This window comes from Mustelus asterias, chromosome 5 (genome assembly GCF_964213995.1).
Source record: "Mustelus asterias chromosome 5, sMusAst1.hap1.1, whole genome shotgun sequence".
NCBI lineage: Eukaryota > Metazoa > Chordata > Chondrichthyes > Carcharhiniformes > Triakidae > Mustelus > Mustelus asterias.
The window spans coordinates 28,536,246-28,555,897 of NC_135805.1; the positions used below are offsets into that span (position 1 = coordinate 28,536,246).

At 46.2% G+C, this 19,652-nt stretch overlaps 1 protein-coding gene across 1 annotated transcript in view; it reads left to right on the plus strand.

The window, feature by feature from the left end:
- Positions 1-19,652, plus strand: part of LOC144493917 (tyrosine-protein kinase Fyn) — a 70,565-nt gene that overhangs the window by 35,286 nt on the left and 15,627 nt on the right. The window contains exons 7-8 of the mRNA XM_078213499.1: positions 8,765-8,841; positions 8,940-9,093. Coding sequence (XP_078069625.1) covers positions 8,765-8,841; positions 8,940-9,093 — 231 coding nt within the window. The remainder of the gene's footprint in view (positions 1-8,764; positions 8,842-8,939; positions 9,094-19,652) is intronic.

Genomic DNA, 19,652 nt, shown 5'->3' on the forward strand with positions numbered 1-19,652 from the left:
CAATGCTAAACTTTTGGAGCAAACAACTGACAAACTTTTACTGGAGCACCATGGAAAAGGAGATTGATTAGGCAATTGGCTAAGATTATGAAAAGATATGGGGGAAAGGGAAGGGAGATTGAATTATTGTCAGTAGCCACAGCTGAAGAGCTATTGCTCTCGTATGTGTGTGATTTTAATAAATGATTCCAAGATGTACAGACAAACATGTCTAATAAATTGAGATAATCTCAAACTCCTAACCAGAGGCTATGGACTTGAGCTGAGAATTTACCCGTGCTACACAGAAGATGTGGAATTGGCCAGGTTCACTGGAGGTGGACAGCATGGATAAATTCAATGAGAAACTGCCCGTTTATTCTTTTGCTAAAAGAACACCTTCCAGGCTATAAGAACAAAGAAAATTACAGCACAGGAACAGGCCCTTGGGCCCTCCAAGACTGCACCGACCATGCTGCCCGACTGAACTAAAACCCCCTACCCTTCCGGGGACCATATCCCTCCATTCCCATCCTATTCATGTATTTGTCCAGACGCCCCTTAAAACTCACTATTGTATCTGCTTCCATTACCTTCCCCAGCAGCGAGTTTGAGGCACCCACCACCCTCTGTGACCCAAGAAATTGTGGTTCAAATTTTGGGCTGAGGAAGATTGACCCCAATGCACTTCATTCTAACCTTACGCAAACCGGCAATAGAAGCAGAAAATGCTGGAAATGTTAGGGGAGGTTGTGACATGGTGTTATTGGACTAATAATCCAATGATCCCGGGTAATGCTCTGGGGACCCGGGTTCGAATCCCAGCATGGCAGATGATGAAATTTACATTCACTAAAAATCTGGAAGTAAAAGTCCAATGATGACCATCACGATTGTTGTAAAAACACGTTCTCCCCGTGTCTACGTGGGTTTCCTCCAGGTGCTCCGGTTTCCTCCGACAGTCCAAAAATGTGCAGATTAAGTGGATTGGTCATGCTAAATTGCCCCTTAGTGTCCCAAGATGTGTAGGTTGGATGGATTGGCCATGGTAAATGTGTGGAGTTACAGGGATAGGGCAGGGGAGACAGCCTGGGTAAGATACTCTATTAGAGAGTCGGTGCAGACTCGATGGGCTGAATGGCCACTTCTGCACTGTTGGGATTCTATGACCATATGAAATCTGGCCCATCACTGGAACAATAGTACGGAACAAAGCTTTTACAGATCTCACAAGTCTCGAACACAATACAATCATTGGATAAAATGGGCAACGTTCATTTCCCAGCGTAGTTACCACTAACCCACCTTTCTGAAATGAAAAAGATTTGATTTTGATTTGATTTATTATTGTCGCATGTATTAACATACAGTGAAAAGTATCATTTCCTGTGCGCCATACAGACAAAGCATACTGTTCATGGAGAAGGAAAGGAGAGGGTGCAGAATGTAGTGTTACAGTCATAGCTGGGGTGTAGCCAAAGATCAACTTAGTGCAAGGTAGATCCGTAGGCAGGAAAGTTGTATGTGACCGGAAAGCCTGAATGTATTGTGAAGGCAGTGAGGGAATACTTTCCAAGGGTTAAGGCAAATAGCTACAAGACACCGCACATTAAATAATCCATTTCATTGGTCTCAAAAGACAGTACTTAAGCACTTACGGTGGATATCTACACAATGCTGCCATAAGCACTTTTATAAGGTCACTGGCGAACCTTGCAAATCTGTCAAAGCAAATAACTCATCGATTACTGTTGCTCGCCTTTGACACGTGAAGTGGAGACTGAATTGCTTTCATTTTCTCTACGGTGTTGTCTCTCTTTCCGAAATAGCTCCCTCGTTATCTTGCTTTTTACAGCTGACCGTGGAACCATAAAAAAGTCACAGCACAGAAGGAGGCCATTCAGCCCATCTTATCCATGCCAGCCCGAGGACACCCAGGTGCCCTTTCTAATCTCACCTTCCTTCCCCCGGCCCAAAGCCCTGTAGCTTACAGCACTTAAGGTGCAGATCCAGGTACGTTTTCAAAGAGTTTAGGGTCTCTGCCTCCACCACCAACTCAGGCAGCGAATTCCAGACACCCACCACCCTTTTCTTAAAAAAACAATTCTTCCTCTACACCTTCTGCCACTTAGAGTCATACAGTCAGGGAGTCATAGAGGTTTACAGCATGGAGACAGGCCCTTTGACCCAACTTGTCCATGCCGCCCTTTTTTTTAAACCACTAAGCTAATCCCAATTGCCCGCGTTTGCCCCATATCCCTCTATGCCCATCTTACCCATGTAACTGTCTAAATGCTTTTTAAAGGACAAAATTGTACCTGCCTCTACTACTACCTCTGGCAGCTTGTTCCAGACACTCACCACTCTCTGTGTGAAAAAATTGCCCCTCTCGACACTTTTGTATCTCTCCCCTCTCGCCTTAAACCTATGCCCTCTAGTTTTAGACTCCCCTACCTTTGGGAAAAGATATTGACTATCTAGCTGATCTGTGCCCCTCATTATTTTATAGACCTCTATAAGGTCACCCCTTAGCCTTCTACGCTCCAGAGAAAAAAGTCCCAGTCTATCCAGTCTCTCCTTATAACTCAATCCATCAAGTCCTGGTAGCATCCTAGTAAATCTTTTCTGCACTCTTTCTAGTTTAATGACATCCTTTCTATAATAGGGTGACCAGAACTGTACACAGTATTCCAAGTGTGGCCTTACCAATGTCTTGTACAACTTCAACAAGACGCTCCAACCCCTGTATTCAGTGTTCTGACCGATGAAACCAAGCTTATCTCAGAAACATAGAAAATAGGTACAGGAGGAGGCTATTCGGCCCTTCGAGTCTGCACCACCATTCAATATGATCATGGCTGATTATGCACTTTCAGTATCCCGCTCCTGCTTTCTCTCCATACCCCTTGATCCACGGCCAGCTCCCTCTTGAACATATCTAATGAACTGGCCCCAACAGCTTTCTATGGGAGAGAATTCCACAGGTCCACAACTCTGAGTGAAGAGGTTCTCCCTCATCTCAGTCCTGAATGGCTTACCCCTTATTCTTACACTGTGGCCACTAGTTCTGCACTTCCCTAACATCGAGAACATTCTTCCCACCTCTAGCCTGTCCAGTCCCATCAGGATTTTATTATATTTCTATGAGATCCTCTCTCATTCTTTTAAATCCCAGTGAGTACAAGCCCATCTTGAATCTATGTCCCCCGGTTCTAGAATTCTGCACCAAGGGAAACAATTTTATCCTGTCAACTCTATCTCTTCCCCTCGTAATTCTGTAAACCTTTATCAAGTCACCTCTCGGCCTTCTTTGTTCCAAGGAAAATAGCCCCAACCTATCCAATCTTTCCTCATAGCTACACTTCTCTAGCTCAGGCAACAATCTTTTTTTTATTCATTCGTGGGACATGGGCATCGCTGGCTGGCCAGCATTTATTGTCCAGCCCTAGTAGGCCTTGTTCAGAGGGCTGTTGGGAGTCAACCACATTGCTGTGGCTCTCAAGTCACATGTAGGCCAGACTGGGTAAGGACGGCAGATTTCCTTCCCTCAGGGACATTAGTGAACCAGATGGGTTTTTCCGACAATCGACAATGGTTTCATGGTCATCAGTAGATTCTTAATTCCAGGTTTTTTTTAAATTGAATTCAAATTCCACCATCTGCTGTGACGGGATTTGAACCCGGGTCCCCATGAGTTTCTGGATTAATAGTCTAGCGATAATACTACTAGGCCATCGCCTCCCCTCTTGTAAACCTCCTCTGCACTCTCTCCAGAGCAATTACGTTCTTCCTGTGATATGGTGACGAGAAAAGTCACTTCCTCTCATCCAGTTTTTATTGAGCGATAGATTCTCTCCTGTTAGGCAGTACTGGTCCTCCCAGTATTGCCACCACCTTTGCCCTTTACAAACATGGGTGACTGCGGGGCAATCTCTCGTTGCAACATAAACCCATCGAAAACTGGGCAGTTGGAAAACATAGAAACCTAGGATATAGGAGCAGGAGGAGGCCATTCAGCCCTTCGAGCCTGTTCTGCCATTCATCACAATCATGGCTGATCATTCAACTCAGTAGCCTAATCCTGCTTTCTCCCCATAACCTTTGATCCCGTTCGCCCCAAGTGCTATATGCAACTGCCTCTTGAATACATTCAATGTTTTGGCATCAACTACTGCCTGTGGTAATGAATTCCACAGGCTCGCCACTCTTTGGGTGACGAAATGTCTCCTCATCTCTGTCCTAAATGGTCTACCCTGAATCCTCAGACTGTGGCCCCTGGTTCTGGACTCCCCCACCATCGGGAATATCCTCTCTGCATCTATCCTGTTTAGTCCTGTTAGAATTTTATAAATCTTTATGAGATCCCTCAAAGATGATCGTAGATTCTGCTGCGAGAGCACTGAGGCTGTGCGACACGTTGATGGCCTGCAAGGCGGTTCTGGGTACGGGCTGAAGGCTTTCAGGTCGCTGTGACAACGACCGCACTGTCAGCCTGAGGAACCACAGCGGCTCCTCTCATCGAGGGGAGTCAAATCAGAGGGACAACTCACAAGGGCTCACCCTGAGGGCCTCGAGAGACGTTCAGAGTATTGAAGTGGAATTGACCACATCACTCAGAGTCTCGCGGCCGGGAAGTAGCGTAAGCCTGCGGGTGAAAATTAAAGATATATATTCGCCAGCACAGTGAAGGAAAGAAGCGATGCTGGTTGCGTGAGAAAGTGAAATGATGTTCGTCCAGCGCACTCCCTTGAAAGGGAAAAAGCAAACAGTGTGTGACACGTGATTGCTGAGATTGCAGAAACCCTGTAAAGTAATTAAATCTGCATGAGATAAGAAGGGTTTCAGAAAGTGCACCAGATCTACATTAAGACATAAAAGGAATGACTGGCCCTGGTGCTGAATGAGCATGAGTAATGTTTTTATGGAGCTTTGCAGTGGTGTATGGGCTAATTATGTCCATCTGGTTAAAAGGAAAGCATTCCAGCTCAAAATGAGCAGAGTTTGTTCCAACGATGGAGGTTTCTACTTTCCTTTCCCATCAGTAAGAGGCTCCTGACCAAGTGTTTTCACTCTGTCTTAGGTTTACAGTTCTGGTGGTTTTCTCTCTCTCTCTCCTCACTCTGATGATTGGCCGCACATCTAGTTTGACCAGGATGTGTTGAACCTTCCAGCCCCCCACCCCCCCCCCCCCCCCCCCCCACCCCCACTCTGCTGACAATGGAGCTGCCAGCCAGAGCCTGAATATCTGGAAAGCTCCTTAGCCCCCACAAAAGATGCTGGAGTTAAAATCGAAACTGTAACCGGGGCTGTGGATGAATCTAAAAGAATATAGACACCATAGAATCCCCACAGGTCATTCGGCCTATTGGGTCTGCACCGACCACAATCCTTCCCACACCCCATTCCCGTAACCCCACATATTTACCCTGCTAATCCCCCTGACACTAAGGGGCAATTAAGCATGGCCAATCGACCTAACCTGCACATCTTTGGACTGTGGGAGGAAACCGGAGCACCCGGAGGAAACCCATGCAGACACGGGGAGAACGTGCAAACTCCACACAGACAGTGACCCGAGGCTAGAATTGAACCCGGGTTCCTGGCACTGAGAGGTAGCAGTGTTTTCTATTCATCTCAAGACACTAGCTGCAATCCCATGTGCTTTAACTTTACATCGGAATCTGTTGTGTGAGACCTTGTCATAAGCCATCTGAAAGTTTAAATAAAATATGTTCACCAGTTCTCCTTGATCAACTCTGTTAGTTATATTGTCAAAGAATTCCAGAAGATTTGACATGTAAAGTTAAAGCACATGGGATTGCAGGTAATGCCTTGAGATGGATAGAAAGCTGGTTAGCAGATAGGAAGCAAATAGTTGGCATAAATGGGTCTTTTTCCAATTGGCAGGTGGTGACTAGTGGGGTTCCACACAGATCTATGCTAGACCCCAACTGTTTACATTATATATTAATAATTTGGACAAAGGAATAAATGTATTATCTTCAAAAGCATAGATGAGACAAAGTTGGGTGGGAGGGCAAGCTGTGAGGAAGGTGCAAAGATGCTTCAGTGTGATTTGGATAGGTTGTGTGTGTGGACATCTGCATGGCAGATGCAGTATAATGTGGATAAATGTGAGGTTATCTGCTTGTGAACAAAAATAGAAAGGCAGATTGTTATTTAATTGGTGTAAATTGAGAGAGGTGGATACTCACTCAGTGAGACCTTTGTGTCCTCATGCATCAGTCACTGAAAATAAGTGCGCAGGTACAGCAGGCAGTAAAGAAGGCAAATAGTATGTTGGCCTTCTTAGCGAGAGGATTTGAGTACAGGGATAGGGATGTTTTACTGCAATTGTATAGGGCGTTGGTGAGGCCATCTGGAGTATTGTGTGCAGTTTTGGTGTCCTTATCTGAGGAAGGATGTCCTTGCTATAGAGGGAGTGCAGCGAAGGTTTACCAGGCTGATTCCTGGGATGGCAGGTCTAAGATATGAGGAGTAACTAAGTCGGTAAGGATTATATTCACTGGAGTTTAGAAGAGTGAGAGGAGATCTCATAGAAACTCATCAAATTCTAACAGGGTTAGACAGGGGAGATTCAGAAAGAATGTTCCCAATGGTGGCGGGGGAGCCCAGAACAAGGGGTCATAGTTTGAGGATAAGGGGTAAACCTTTTAGAACTGAGGTGAGGAGAAATTTCTTCACCCAAAGGGTGGTGAATGTGTGGAATTCACTACAACAGAAAGTAGCTGAGGCCAAAGCATTGTCTGATTTCAGCAAGAAATTAGATATAGCTCTTGGGGCTAAAGGGATCAAGGGATATGGGGGGTGGGGAAAGGTGGAATCAGGATATTGAATTTAATGATCAACCATGATGATAATGAATGGCAGAGCAGGCTCGAACGGCCAAATGGCCTACTCCTGCTTCTAGTTTTTATGCATGTTAGTAAATCTCCATTAGTCCTTCATTGCCTCCCATCCATTGACTCTGTCTACACTTCCCGCCGCCTTGGCAAAGCAATCAGCATAATTAAGGACCCCACGCACCCCGGACATTCTCTCTTCCACCTTCTTCCATTGGGAAAAAGATACAAAAGTCTGAGATCACATGCTAACCGACTCAAGAACAGCTTCTTCCCTGCTGCTGTCAGACTTTTGAATGGACTGACCTTGCATTAAGTTGATCTTTCTCTCCACCCTAGCTATGACTGTAACACTACATTCTGCACTGTAGCGTTTCCTTCTCTATGAACGGTATGCTTTGTCTGTATAGCGCACAAGAAACAATACTTTTCACTGTATGCTAATACATGTGACAATAATAAATCAAATCAAATAAATTAAATCAAAAAATTGTATTGGGATGCAGCAAGATGAAACCTGAAGACTCCAAGAATGTCTCTGAATTATAAGGATATATTTCCTTTTGCAGCTCGTTTTGGTAAACAAATCCCTCTGTTAATAGCCTTCATGTTTCCGGCCTCACAATGTGTCATGGGTACTGCAAGCCAAGTATTGTTATCTTAATTCCTCTTGGGGACACATGGCTTCTCAATCGCAAGTTTAAAAACCCTGTCAAACTTCTCTTTGAATTGATTCACGGGATGTGGGTGTCACTGGCTGGGCCCAGCATTTATTGCCCATCTCTAACTGCCCTCCATTGAAGGGTCAACCACATTTTTACAGCATCCGTACCCTCTCCCTTTATGGAGCGTCTGGACCCAATTTTAACCCATTCTGCACGATAGTCCTTTCCAGTTCCATTTTAAGCTGGGTAATAAACTCGCTTACACTTGCAGGGAGGGGATTATTAGATCCAGGCTGTGAGAATACTGCTCACTTATTGGTTGCTTAGCAACACTTAGGTTTATGACTTTTGCCGCGACACTGCTTGGATCGGTGGGCCCAGCAGTGAGCGGGAATTTAATGAAGCGTCACTCCTCACGCTCCCTGTGTCTCAGTGCCACGACACACAGCATAAATATCCATTGAGAGAGTATCGCTTTTCCATGTCAGTGCGAGGTTTGATGTTAAATCGCACTGTGGATTGGGTTATTTCTTTAATTACTGTGAGCGTTTGAGTGCTGATAGAGCAAAGGGGGTACATTTTCATCAGTTTTCATGTGGGGCAAGAAACTATCCCCCATTAAAACAAAATTCAGTCCCTCACTCTCTCTCCAGCTATGGTGCAAACAGGCACGGACATGTCTAAGAGTAGAGGCACTACATTCATGAAAGCCATGGGCCACATTTAGAAATCCACTTGGAATTCTCTATCACAGCGTGAATTTGGTAACTCGACAATAGTGTATGGAAGTAAGGGGTGGTCTTTCTGTAAAGACGTAGAGTAGCAATTCCCTCCAACTCAGATGTTGAGAAGGCTGAAGGAGCTATTGGCTTCAGTCCTTGTCCATTATCTAGTCCACGGCTCCATCCCTCTCCTCAGCAACTGTCTGAAGCTGAACCAGGCCGTTTGCAACCTGAGTGTCATATTTAACCCCAAAATGACATTCCATTCACACATCGTTGGCGATCTGCCCTAATATCCGTTTCTGTGGCTCAGTGTCAATTTCTGTCTGATAAAAGCCCCTGTGAAGTGTCCAGGGTGCCTTTCTACAGTAAAGGTGCTATATAAATGCATGTTAAATTTCACGAAGTCCTGCCACAACATTGTCCAAATTGCACAGACGCTGCTCAGGTATGTCAGTGTCACTAAAGTTAGCATCTAGCTGTGACATTACTGATGACCACTGGAATCCTTTTAACACGTTCTCTCATATTCCAGGAAGCCTGTTAGATTTCCTAAAAGACGGGGAAGGAAGAGTCTTGAAGTTACCCAACCTCGTGGATATGGCAGCGCAGGTAAGGACAAACCTCGGGAGAGCTCCCAAACTGTTTCTTCAATGGCCTTTATTCGCACCCTCATTCACTGACTTGTGTTTGGACTGGGATTGAAACAGGTTGCTGCAGGCATGGCCTACATTGAGAGGATGAACTACATCCACAGGGACCTGAGATCGGCCAACATTCTGGTTGGAGACAATCTGGTGTGCAAGATTGCTGACTTTGGATTGGCACGGTTGATTGAGGATAATGAGTACACAGCACGTCAGGGTGAGTTGTTTGTGCATTTTGTATTATGCCTGTTCTCTTGTGCATACAGATTCCATCGCTGTTTATATCAAAATACATTTTCTAACACTGCAGTAATGAGTGCAAACTATCAGACTGATTTTGATTTTTTAAAAATTGTTCAGCCTGAGCAGCCTGGGAATGGAGGGATACAAACGATTGGTCTAGTTGGACCAAGGAGCGGCACAGGCTTGGAGGGCCGAAGGGCCTGTTTCCTGTGCTGTACTGTTCTTTGTTCTTTTGTTCTTTGTTCTATTGCTTACATTCCAACAGTTCAAAAGTATTTCATTATTTGTATAGGGAGAGACTGTGACATCGGTGGTAACGTCGCTAGATTGTGGGTGGCACAGTGATTAACACTGCTGCCTCAGGGACCTGGGTTCAATTCCCAGCTCGGGTGACTGTCTGTGCGGAGTTTGCACGTTCTCCCCGTGTCTGCGTGGGTTTCCTCCGGGTGCTCCGGTTTCCTCCCACATTCTAAAAGACGTGCTGGTTAGGTGCAGTGACCCGAACAGGCGCCAGAGTGTGGCGACTAGGGGAATTTCACAGCAACTTCATTGCAGTGTTAATGTAAGTCTTACTTGTGACTAATAAATAAGTTTTACTTTAAAAATTAGTAATCCAGAGGCCTGGGCTAATGCTCTTCTGTGACCATGAAACTATTGTCGATTGTTGTAAAAATCCAGCTGGTTCACTAATATCCTTTCGGGAAAGAAATCTGCTGTCCTTACCTAGTCTGGCCTACATGTGACTCCAGACCCACTGCAAAGTGGACAACTCTTAACTTCCCTCTGAAACGGCCTCACAAGCCACAGATAGGTGGAATTGTGGATAGTGTAGAAGGTTGTCAAAGGATACAGTGGGATACAGATCAGTTGAGGATCTGAACGACGGCATGGTAGCACAGTGGTTAGCACTGCTGCTTCACAGCTCCAGGGACCTGGGTTCGATTCCCGGCTTGGGTCACTGTCTGTGTGGAGTTTGCACATTCTCCTCGTGTCTGCGTGGGTTTCCTCCGGGTGCTCCGGTTTCCTCCCACAGTCCAAAGATGTGCGGGTTAGGTTGATTGGCCATGCTAAAAATTGCCCCTTAGTGTCCTGAAATGCGTAGGTGAGAGGGATTAGTGGGTAAATAGGTAGGGCCTAGGTGGGATTGTGGTCGGTGCAGACTCGATGGGCCAAATGGCCTCTCTCTGTACTGTAGGGTTTCTATGTTTGAACGGAGAAATGGAAGATGGAATTTAATCTGGGCAAGTGTGAGGTGCTGCACTTTGAGAGATCAAATGTTCAGGGCAAGTGTACAGTTAATGGCAGGACCCTGAACAGCATCGATGCACAGAGGGATCTTGGGATTCAAGTCAATAACTCCCTGAAAGCAGCCACACAAGACAGGGTGGTAAAGAAGGCATATGGCATGCTTGCCTTTATTGGTCAGGGAATTGAGTACAAGAGTCAAGGTGTCATGTTGCAGCTTTATAAAACTTTGGTTAGGCTGCACTTAGAATATTGAGTTCAATTCTGGTTGCCACATTGCAGGAAGGATGTGGCGGCTTTGGAGAGGGTGCAGAAGAGGTTTACCAGGATGCTGCCTGGATTAGAGAGTATGAACTTCAAGGAGAGATTGGAAAAACTAGGTTGTTTTCTCTGGAATGGCGGAGGCTTAAGGGGGACCTGATCGAAGTCTATAAAATTATGAGAGGGTTGACAGTCAGAATCTTTTTCCCAGAGTTGAAATGTCAGATACTAGGGAGCATGCACATAAGGTGAGGGGGGAAAGTTCAAAGGAGATGTGAGGGGCAAGGTTTTTACATAGAGAGTGGTAAGTGCCTGAAACTCGCTGCCAGGGGTGGTGGTGCTGGCAGATCTGATAGGAGCGTTTAAGGGGCTTTTAGATAAGCACGTGAATATGCAAGGGATAGAGGGATATGGACCAAGGGCAGGCCGAAGGGATTCGTTTAATTTGGTATCATGTTCGGCACAACATTGTGGGCCGAAGGGCCTGTTCCTGTGCTGTACTGTTCTATGTTCTAAGCCACTCAGTTCAAGGGCAATTAGGGACGGGCAACAGATGCTGGCCCAGCCAGCGATGCCCACATCCCATAAAAGAATAAAAAGAAAGAATTCTAGGACATCCAGAGATATCCTGCTGGAAGATGTTATTGCAATAAAAATCTTTCTTTCCTTTGATAATTAACATTTAAATTCCTCAGGAAAAATTCACTCCATCTAATTCTAATAGACCTTGTGCACCTGTTACCAACACGTACAATTTCTGATTTCTTTCTGATTTGAGAAGAGTAAAATGTAGTCTGAGTGGCATTCATAATGGAGGCAATCATTAGTCCATCTGGGACCTGTGTATTAGCCAGAGCACCAGCACGGAGATGCAGCTAGCATTCATATATATATATTTTACATAGGTCCACCCCCCGTCCCTAATCCCATAACCGCGAACATTTACCATGGCTAATCCACCTAACCTACACATCCTTGAACACTAAGGGGCAATTTAGCTTGGCCAATTCACCTAACCTACACATGTTTAGACTGTAACTATAATCCAGTTAGCAGATAATTCTGCTGCCGAGGGTAACAATGTTCTGTGATGGTACAGCAAGAACTAGGTGTGTGTACAAAACTGGGAGATCCAAGCTTAAATTTTATGGGCAGCACAGTGGTTAACACTGTGCCTCACAGCGCCAGGGACCCAGGTTCGATTCGCGGCTTGGGTCACTGTCTGTGCGGAGTTTGCACATTCTCCCTGTGTCTGCGTGGATTTCCTCTGGGTGCTCCGGTTTCCTCCCACATTCCAAAGATGTGTGGGTTAGGTGGATTGGCCATGCTAAATTGCCCCTTAGTGTCAGGGGGACTAGCTAGGGTAAATGCATGGGGTTATGGGGATAGGGCCTCGGTGGGATTGTGGTCGGTGCACACTCGATAGGCCAAATGGCCTCCTTCTGCCTTGTAGGATTCTATGATCCCAGCTCTGTGCTGAGGTCTGCAGAGTAGGAGATTCTTCAGCAAGCCTACACTAGAGAGAAGGGAATGTGTCAGGATTCCTGGTCCTGAATGTCATCTCTCGAGCTTTGCTGCAAGTGTGGATTTGCGGATATCCAGTGGAGAGAGAATTGGGCAGAGAATAAAAAACAAATGAGAAAAAGAGAATATTTTGTTCCAGTTGTGGGAACCTAGGGACGTACCTGTACAAAGTGAAACTGGATAGTCAACAGTCATTGGCAGTGTACCATGAATCAGTTCAAAATAAGCAGAAACCATGAGTGCTGGGAGAACAAGTAGCAACTTGACTATAACATTACTCGCATAGTTTAGATGTGTTGACTTTGGATTAATGTTAAACCATTGATGTGTTAAATCTTGAGTGTAACATTTAATTAAGTAATGAAATATGTTAGCTTTATTGAACAGCAAGTCTTATCCTCTGCAGCATCATTTAATCACAGTTTTTTGGCAATATGTTTGGAGCAGAAAAAAATAAAGTATCTTTCGTTCAGCACAGGTGAATGCAGAGTAGGAGCCCTGGTGACAAGTGATCTGTGCCCCCCTGTGGTTTCTCTCCTGCTGTGTGGGATTCAAGATTAAACTCTGATTGATTGTTTATGTATTAGTGTCACAGTCGGTTTACATTAACACTGCAATGAAGTTACTGTGAAAATCCCCTCGTCGCCACACTCCGGCGCCTGTCCGGGTACACTGAGGGGAAATTTAGCATGACCAATGCACCTAACCAGCACGTCTTTTGGACTGTGGGAGGAAACCGGAGCACTCGGAGGAAACCCACGCAGACACGGGGAGAACGTGCTGACTCCGCACAGACAGTGATCCAAGCCGGGAATTGAAGCCAGATCCCTGGCGCTGTGAGGCAGCAGTGCTAACCACTGTGCCACCATGCCGCTAAATTTTTAACTTTTAGTTATCAACCTATTTGTTTGATATGAACTTTTTTTGTTTTTCGTAAAACATGATTATTCCATTGTCCTTGATCATTTTGGTCCCATTGCGATAATTTGGGTCAGTGTGCACTGATTATAAACAGTATTTTTTTGTGCAGATGTCCTATTTTTGTGAGCATCTTTGGCAAGGCCAGCATTTAATCCCGTCTCAAATTGCCCTTGAGAAGCTGATGGTGAGCCACCTCCTTAAACCATTGGGGTCCACATAGCACAAGCACACCTGCAGTGCTGGCAGAGAGAGACCCAGTGACACTGATGAAGGAATGGCGATATATTTCCAAGTCAGGATGAAGTGTGGCTTTGCAGGGCAGTTGCAGAAGGTGGTAGATTCAGAAAGAATGTTCCCAATAGTGAGGGAGTCCTGAACCACGGATCATAGTTTGAGGATAAGGGGTAAACCTTTTAGAACTGAGGTGAGGGGAAATTTCTTCACCCAGAGGGAGGTAAATGTGTGGAATTCACTAACACAGAATGAGGCCAAAACGTTGTCTGATTTCAAGAAAAAAATTAAATATAGCTCTTGGGGCTAAAGAAATCGAGGGGAGGAAGAGGGGGGGGATCAAGATATTGAATTCGATGATCAGCCACGATCAAAATGAATGGCGGAGCAGGTGCAAAGGGCCGAATGGCCCACTCCTGCTTCTAGTTTCTATGTTTGTAGGTTGCGGTGTTCCTATGTGTCTGCTGACCACATCCTTCGTTGTTAAGGTCAGAGGTTTGGAAGGTGCTGTCAAAGAAGCCCTGGCATGTTGCTGCAATGCTTTTCTATGTTTCTATATGGTATGGGGGGGAAGGTGGTGTTGTGGGAAAAATGCCACTTGTGAGTCAGACTTGAAGGTTTCAAAAATACAGTTTTATTAAATGAAGCTTCGTGGAGAAAAGGCACGAACAAGCAGCAAAACCTACTCTCAATGAGACAATAGGAGCGGTCTATCTTTACACCCTTTATACAATAGATGGACCAGACATCTAGCCATTATCACATCATTGTAATCAAGTAGGTGATCGATCGTTAAACACATCGTTATAGACAAATACAGACAGATACAGACATAAGCATGCTAACAGCGCATTGTTCTATGAATGGATACATTTCCTACGTCAGTGACTATCAATGGTTTTAGTTTCGGTCTATTCATACAGTAGTTTACAGTAATTGGTTTTCCTGCATTTTGTATTCCCGGTCCCACCTGTAGCTAATCTCTTTACCAGACCCTTTTGTCCCTATTTCCACTGGCTTCCTGCAGTATCTAATTCCTGCATATTTTAATTTACAAGTAGTTGTCTGAGTGTCATTAATCCTAAGTAATTGTCTGGGCTAAGAGTCAGTGTCCGTTTAATGTCTCTTTCCCAGGTGACTGTTTGTGTGCCCAGGCCACCATCTTATGTGTATCCATCTGTATATTTTTCCTCCTTCAGTGGGATCAGACTATTGAGTTGGATAATCAGCCATGATCATAACAAATGGCGGAGCAGGCTCAAAGTGCCGGACGGCCTCCTCCTGCTCCTATTTGTTTCTATGTATCTTTGTAGATGGTGCACACTGCTGCCCCTGTGTAGCACTGGTGGACAGGATGCTGCTCAGGAGGGCTGCTTTGTCCTGGATGGTATCAAGCTGTGTAAGTGTTGTTGATCCAGGCAATTGGAGATTATTCCATCACACTCTTGTGCCTGGTGCGCGATCGAGGAACTATCTGGAGTTAGCCGCTCAGTTTATGCTGAGTTGTTAATGAGGTCTCTCTTGTATATCAGCCAGTTCTGATTAGATTGATGTTTAACGCTACCAACTTCCCATCAAAGTTTGCCCAAGCTTCCAAGTGAATAAATTAACCCCTGGCCACTGCCAAAGTCAGACAGCAAAATCATGGACTAACAATATTTTATCAACATTTGAACCATCGTTGTGTTTAAACTTTAACACTGAGAATGCGAGTGAATAGCAAATAGGGTTAATGGTTAAAATAAGCAGCAGAGATGACACTGGCAGTTCAGTTATGTCACAGTGATTCAGCATTATTATTGATGATAAAGATACTGGTGCAATCAATGTCTGACATTGAAATAGATTGGTGAGATTAGTTTAAGACTTGTCTCCTCAGATAGCCGATGAGTTAACAGCCTCAGGTAGATAGTCCTTTGAATATATTAACGTCTGTATGCTTGTAGTTAGCAATGTTGATCTTAATCAACCCCATCTTTATGAGGGGTGTTGATGAACTTGTTGGCTCGCCTTCCTCTGGAAGCAGAGCGTTTGCCTTCTCAGACCTCAACATGCATCGATAGAGTTGCTGCCCACTCTTCCTAGATACCTGATCCTGGGTAAATGCAGCTGGCGCTGGGAGCTGTCTTTGAACCAGCTGGCTTAAAGCTCGTCCTCTTATTTATTCCCAGTTAGAAATGTACCTAATAATGGGGCACGGTGGCACAGTGGTTAGCACTGCTGCCTCACAGCTCCAGGGACCCGGGTTCAATTCCGGCCTTGGGTCACTGTCTGTGTGGAGTTTGCACGTTCTCCCCGTGTCTGCTTGGGTTTCCTCCGGGTGCTCCGGTTTCCTCCCACAGTCCAAAGATGTGCTGGTTAGGTTGATTGGCCATGCTAAATTGACCCTTAGTGTCAGGGGGATTAGCAGGATACATACGCGCGGTTACAGGGATAGGGCCTGGGTGGAGCTGTTGTCGATGCCGTCTAGATGGGCCGAATGGCCTCATTCTGCACTGTAGGGATTCTGTGGTCTGCCCCCAGCCCACCCACTATGATTCTCGTGGCGGGCAGGACAAGAAAATTCCGACATCTTGCACCTCATTCATTGAACAAAGGTTCTAATGTGGTCCACGTATCAGGTCCATATGTTGGTCCTCGGCCTGCTGCAAACTCCAGTGAGGCCCAACAGAAACTGGAGGAACAACACCTCATCTTCTGATTAGACACGTCACAGCCCTCAGAACTCAACATTGAGTTCAACAACTTTAGACTGTGACCTTTCTCTTTCTCCTTGACCTTTTTAAAAAATCCCATACATTTTTATTCCCCTCCCCCGCTGGGCCGTCTCTCCCTTGTTCTCAGGTTTTGCTTTCACTTTCACCTTTATTGTCCTATTGGCACATTCTGAATCTTAACTTTGTCATTATAGCACCTTCACTCTGTCATCATCACCTCCTCTGTCTGATAACCTACTCATCTCTATTGCTCCCACCAATCACTGACCTTCTCCTTTGCTCCACCCCCTCTTATACAATATAAAATCCATCACGTTACATCCTCTCTTCAGAACAGACGGTCACTTCTGACCTATGATTTAAACCTCTCTCCGACCGTAAAAAACCCTTGCAACTCGCTGCTTCTTGTTTAATACACAGTGGACACGTTGATTCAGTTTGGGGATAATGAATCTGATAAGTACACTGCAGCCCTGATCGATGGCATTTTATGAATTCTGTTGTCATTTTGAAGAGTAAGCCACTCCTTGGCTGATAGCTGAAGTAGGTTGGGGGAAGACGGTGGTGGTGTGGTAATGCCACTGGTCTGGTAACCCAGAAGACCAGGCTAATGCTCTGGAAATATGGGAGGCAATGGCCGAGTGGTATTATCGCTAATCCAGAAACTCCGCTAATGTTCTGGGGATCCGGGTTCAAATCCCGCCACGGCAGGTGGTAGAATTTGATTTCAACAAAAAATATCTGGAATTAAGAATCTAAAGAATCTACTGATGACCATGAAACCATTGTCGATTGTCGGAAAAACCCATCTGGTTCACTAACATCCTTTAGGGAAGGAAATTCCCGATGGTGGGGGTGTCCAGAACCAGAGGATCACAGTCTGAGGATTCAGGGTAGACCGTTTAGGATGGAGATGAGGAGGCATTTCTTCACCCAAAGAGTGGTGAGCCTGTGGAATTCATTACCACAGGAAGCAGTTGATGCCCAAACATTGAATGTATTCAAGAGGCGGCTGGATATAGCACTTGGGGCGAATGGGATCAAAGGTTATGGGGAGAAAGCAGGATTAGGCTATTGAGTTGGACGATCGTGATGAATGGCGGAGCAGGCTCGAAGGGCCAAATGGCCTCCTCATGCTTCTATCTTCTATGTTTCTTTGTTACTTGGTGGCCTACTTGTGACTCCAGAGCCACAGCAATGTGGTTGACTCTCAACTGCCCCCGGGCAACTGGGGATGGGATGAACTAGGGATGGGCAAGAAATGCTGGCCAGCTGTCCCACGAATGAATTTTAAAAAATCCCACCACAACGGCTCGTGGAATTTAAATTCAAACAATAAGTCTGGAATTGGAGGTGGTCTCAGTAATGGGCAGCCATCTGGTTCACTCATGCACCTTAAAGAAGGAAATCTGCCATCCTTTCCTGGTTGGGCCTATGTGTGACTCCAGACCCACAGTAATATTGTTGACACTCAACTGTCCTCTGCGTAGTTCAAGTGCAGCAAGAGATGGGCGACAAATGCCGCTATTGTGCCTGCTCCCACCACCTCCCGGGCAGTGCGTTCTGGATATTCACCGCGTTCCAGAAATTCACCCCCTCTATGTGAAAAAAAAAACCTGCCTCTCACATCTCCTCTAAACTTTTCCTCACGCATCTTAGACCTATGTCCCCTTGTACTTGACTTTTCAGCCCTAGGAAAAAGCATCTTGACTATCCACTCTGTCCATGCCGCTCATAATCTTGTAAACCTCTATCAGGTCACCCCTCAACCTCCGTCGTTCCAGTGAGAACAAGCTGAGTTTATCCAATCTTTCCTCATAGTTAATGCCCTCCATACCAGGTAAACCTCTTCTGTACCCTCTCCAAAGCCTCCATATCCTTCTGGTAGTGTGGCGACCAGAATTGTACACAATATTCTAAATGAGGCCTAACTGAGGCTCTGTACAGCTGCAGCATGACCTGCCAATTTTTATACTCAATGCCCCGACCGATGAAGCATGCCGTATGCCTACTTGACTACCTTCTCCACCTGCGTTGCCACTTTCAGTGATTGGTGGACATGTAAGCCCAAAAGATACACAAAGATGTGTTTTCACAACACCACAATTACATTTACTCTCAGAATTGCCTTGGGCATTTTAATATTTTTTCATAAAGTTTTGAATTGAAGAGCTCAGCTTCCTGTGAAATACTTTGTCTTCCCAGAGCTCTGGAGTTGATTTTAGCCCTAACCCATCCGGGGAGGACCAGGGCATCTGCTAAAAATCATAGCACCTCATTCCTTCTCTCTGGCACCCGCACTGGCTCCCTTTAGTCAGTGGTTCCCAGTCCGTGTGCCGTGGCAGGTTGGTGTGCCACGAAGACCACCCCCCCCCCAGTGTGCCACGACTAAAGATTCAAAATTCACGTAGTTAAAACTAGCCTTCACCTTCCGCTCTGTATTTGACATCTCCAAGACCCAATGAATCCTGGGCCTCCCACGCATGCACGGGCTGGGAAAGAGTCGCATGCTTAGATTTTTCACGTTGGTCAGGCCCACACGCATGACCAGCGGGACTGGGAGCTGAAGACAAAGGTCCCATGTGTCCACACAAAAAGCGAAATCTCGAAAAGGGCGCAAAAATCCTGGGAGAAGCGAGAGAGACAAGGAGGCGATTCTCCCATCCTGCTGCTTTGCTTTTGTAGCGCAGCGGGCCGGGAGATTCGAACGGAGGCCATTTTGTGGGCTCCCCGCTGGGCGCCATAGCCTCCACGAGTCTCCCAATACCGGATTTCCGGCACCATCAGCTCTGCGCCAGAAATCAGCACGGAGCTGCATAAATTATTTAGATGACAATTAGCATACAATTTGAATCACATCAGCGGGCCTGGGACTGAGATCTTCTGGCCTGTTAGTGTGTCTCCTTCTCCTCCCTCCCCCGCCCCACACACACACACCAGGAATGGTTCATTCCAGCGGGGTTTAGTATAGATCCCCACCTGCGAGGAACCTGGGCTGCTTGGCACTGTCCAAGGGGCAAAGTGCCAATGCCCAGGGGGCACCTTGGCACTGGGCATCGGGCAATGCCAAGGTGGCAGGGCCTACTAGCGAGGTTGATTGGGAGATCGGACCTGTGGAAGCCCGGGGAGGGGGACATCGAGGCGGGCTGGGGATGGAGTTGGGGGGGGGGGTGGGGGTTGAGGTTGGCCCGGGCATGTTTGGTGGGCCAGTGATCGGACCATGGGGAGTGGGAGGACCGGCGATGCGGGGGCCGCAGGGCTGGCTAGCGATCGGGTGAGTGGTAGATAGGGGTCACTGCTCATGCGCCAATCTCGGCATTGGCATATCGGCGCATGCGCAATGGCCCACGGCGCTATGCTGCCCGCCTCTCCAGCGGGAATACGCCAGACCCACTGATTTTTGGACTGATCTATGCTAGGGCACTCTGCAGTGTACGAGTGTGGGAGATTCATTTTGAAATTCCCGCTGAAAACAACAATGTGGTTTACTCCAGTCTTTACGCGAATTCAACACTTAGAATGTTTTTTGGGAGAATGTTTTTTGGGGCGGCACGGTAGCACAGTGGTTAGCACTGCTGCTTCACAGCTCCAGGGTCCCGGGTTCGATTCCTGGCTCGGGTCACTGTCTGTGTGG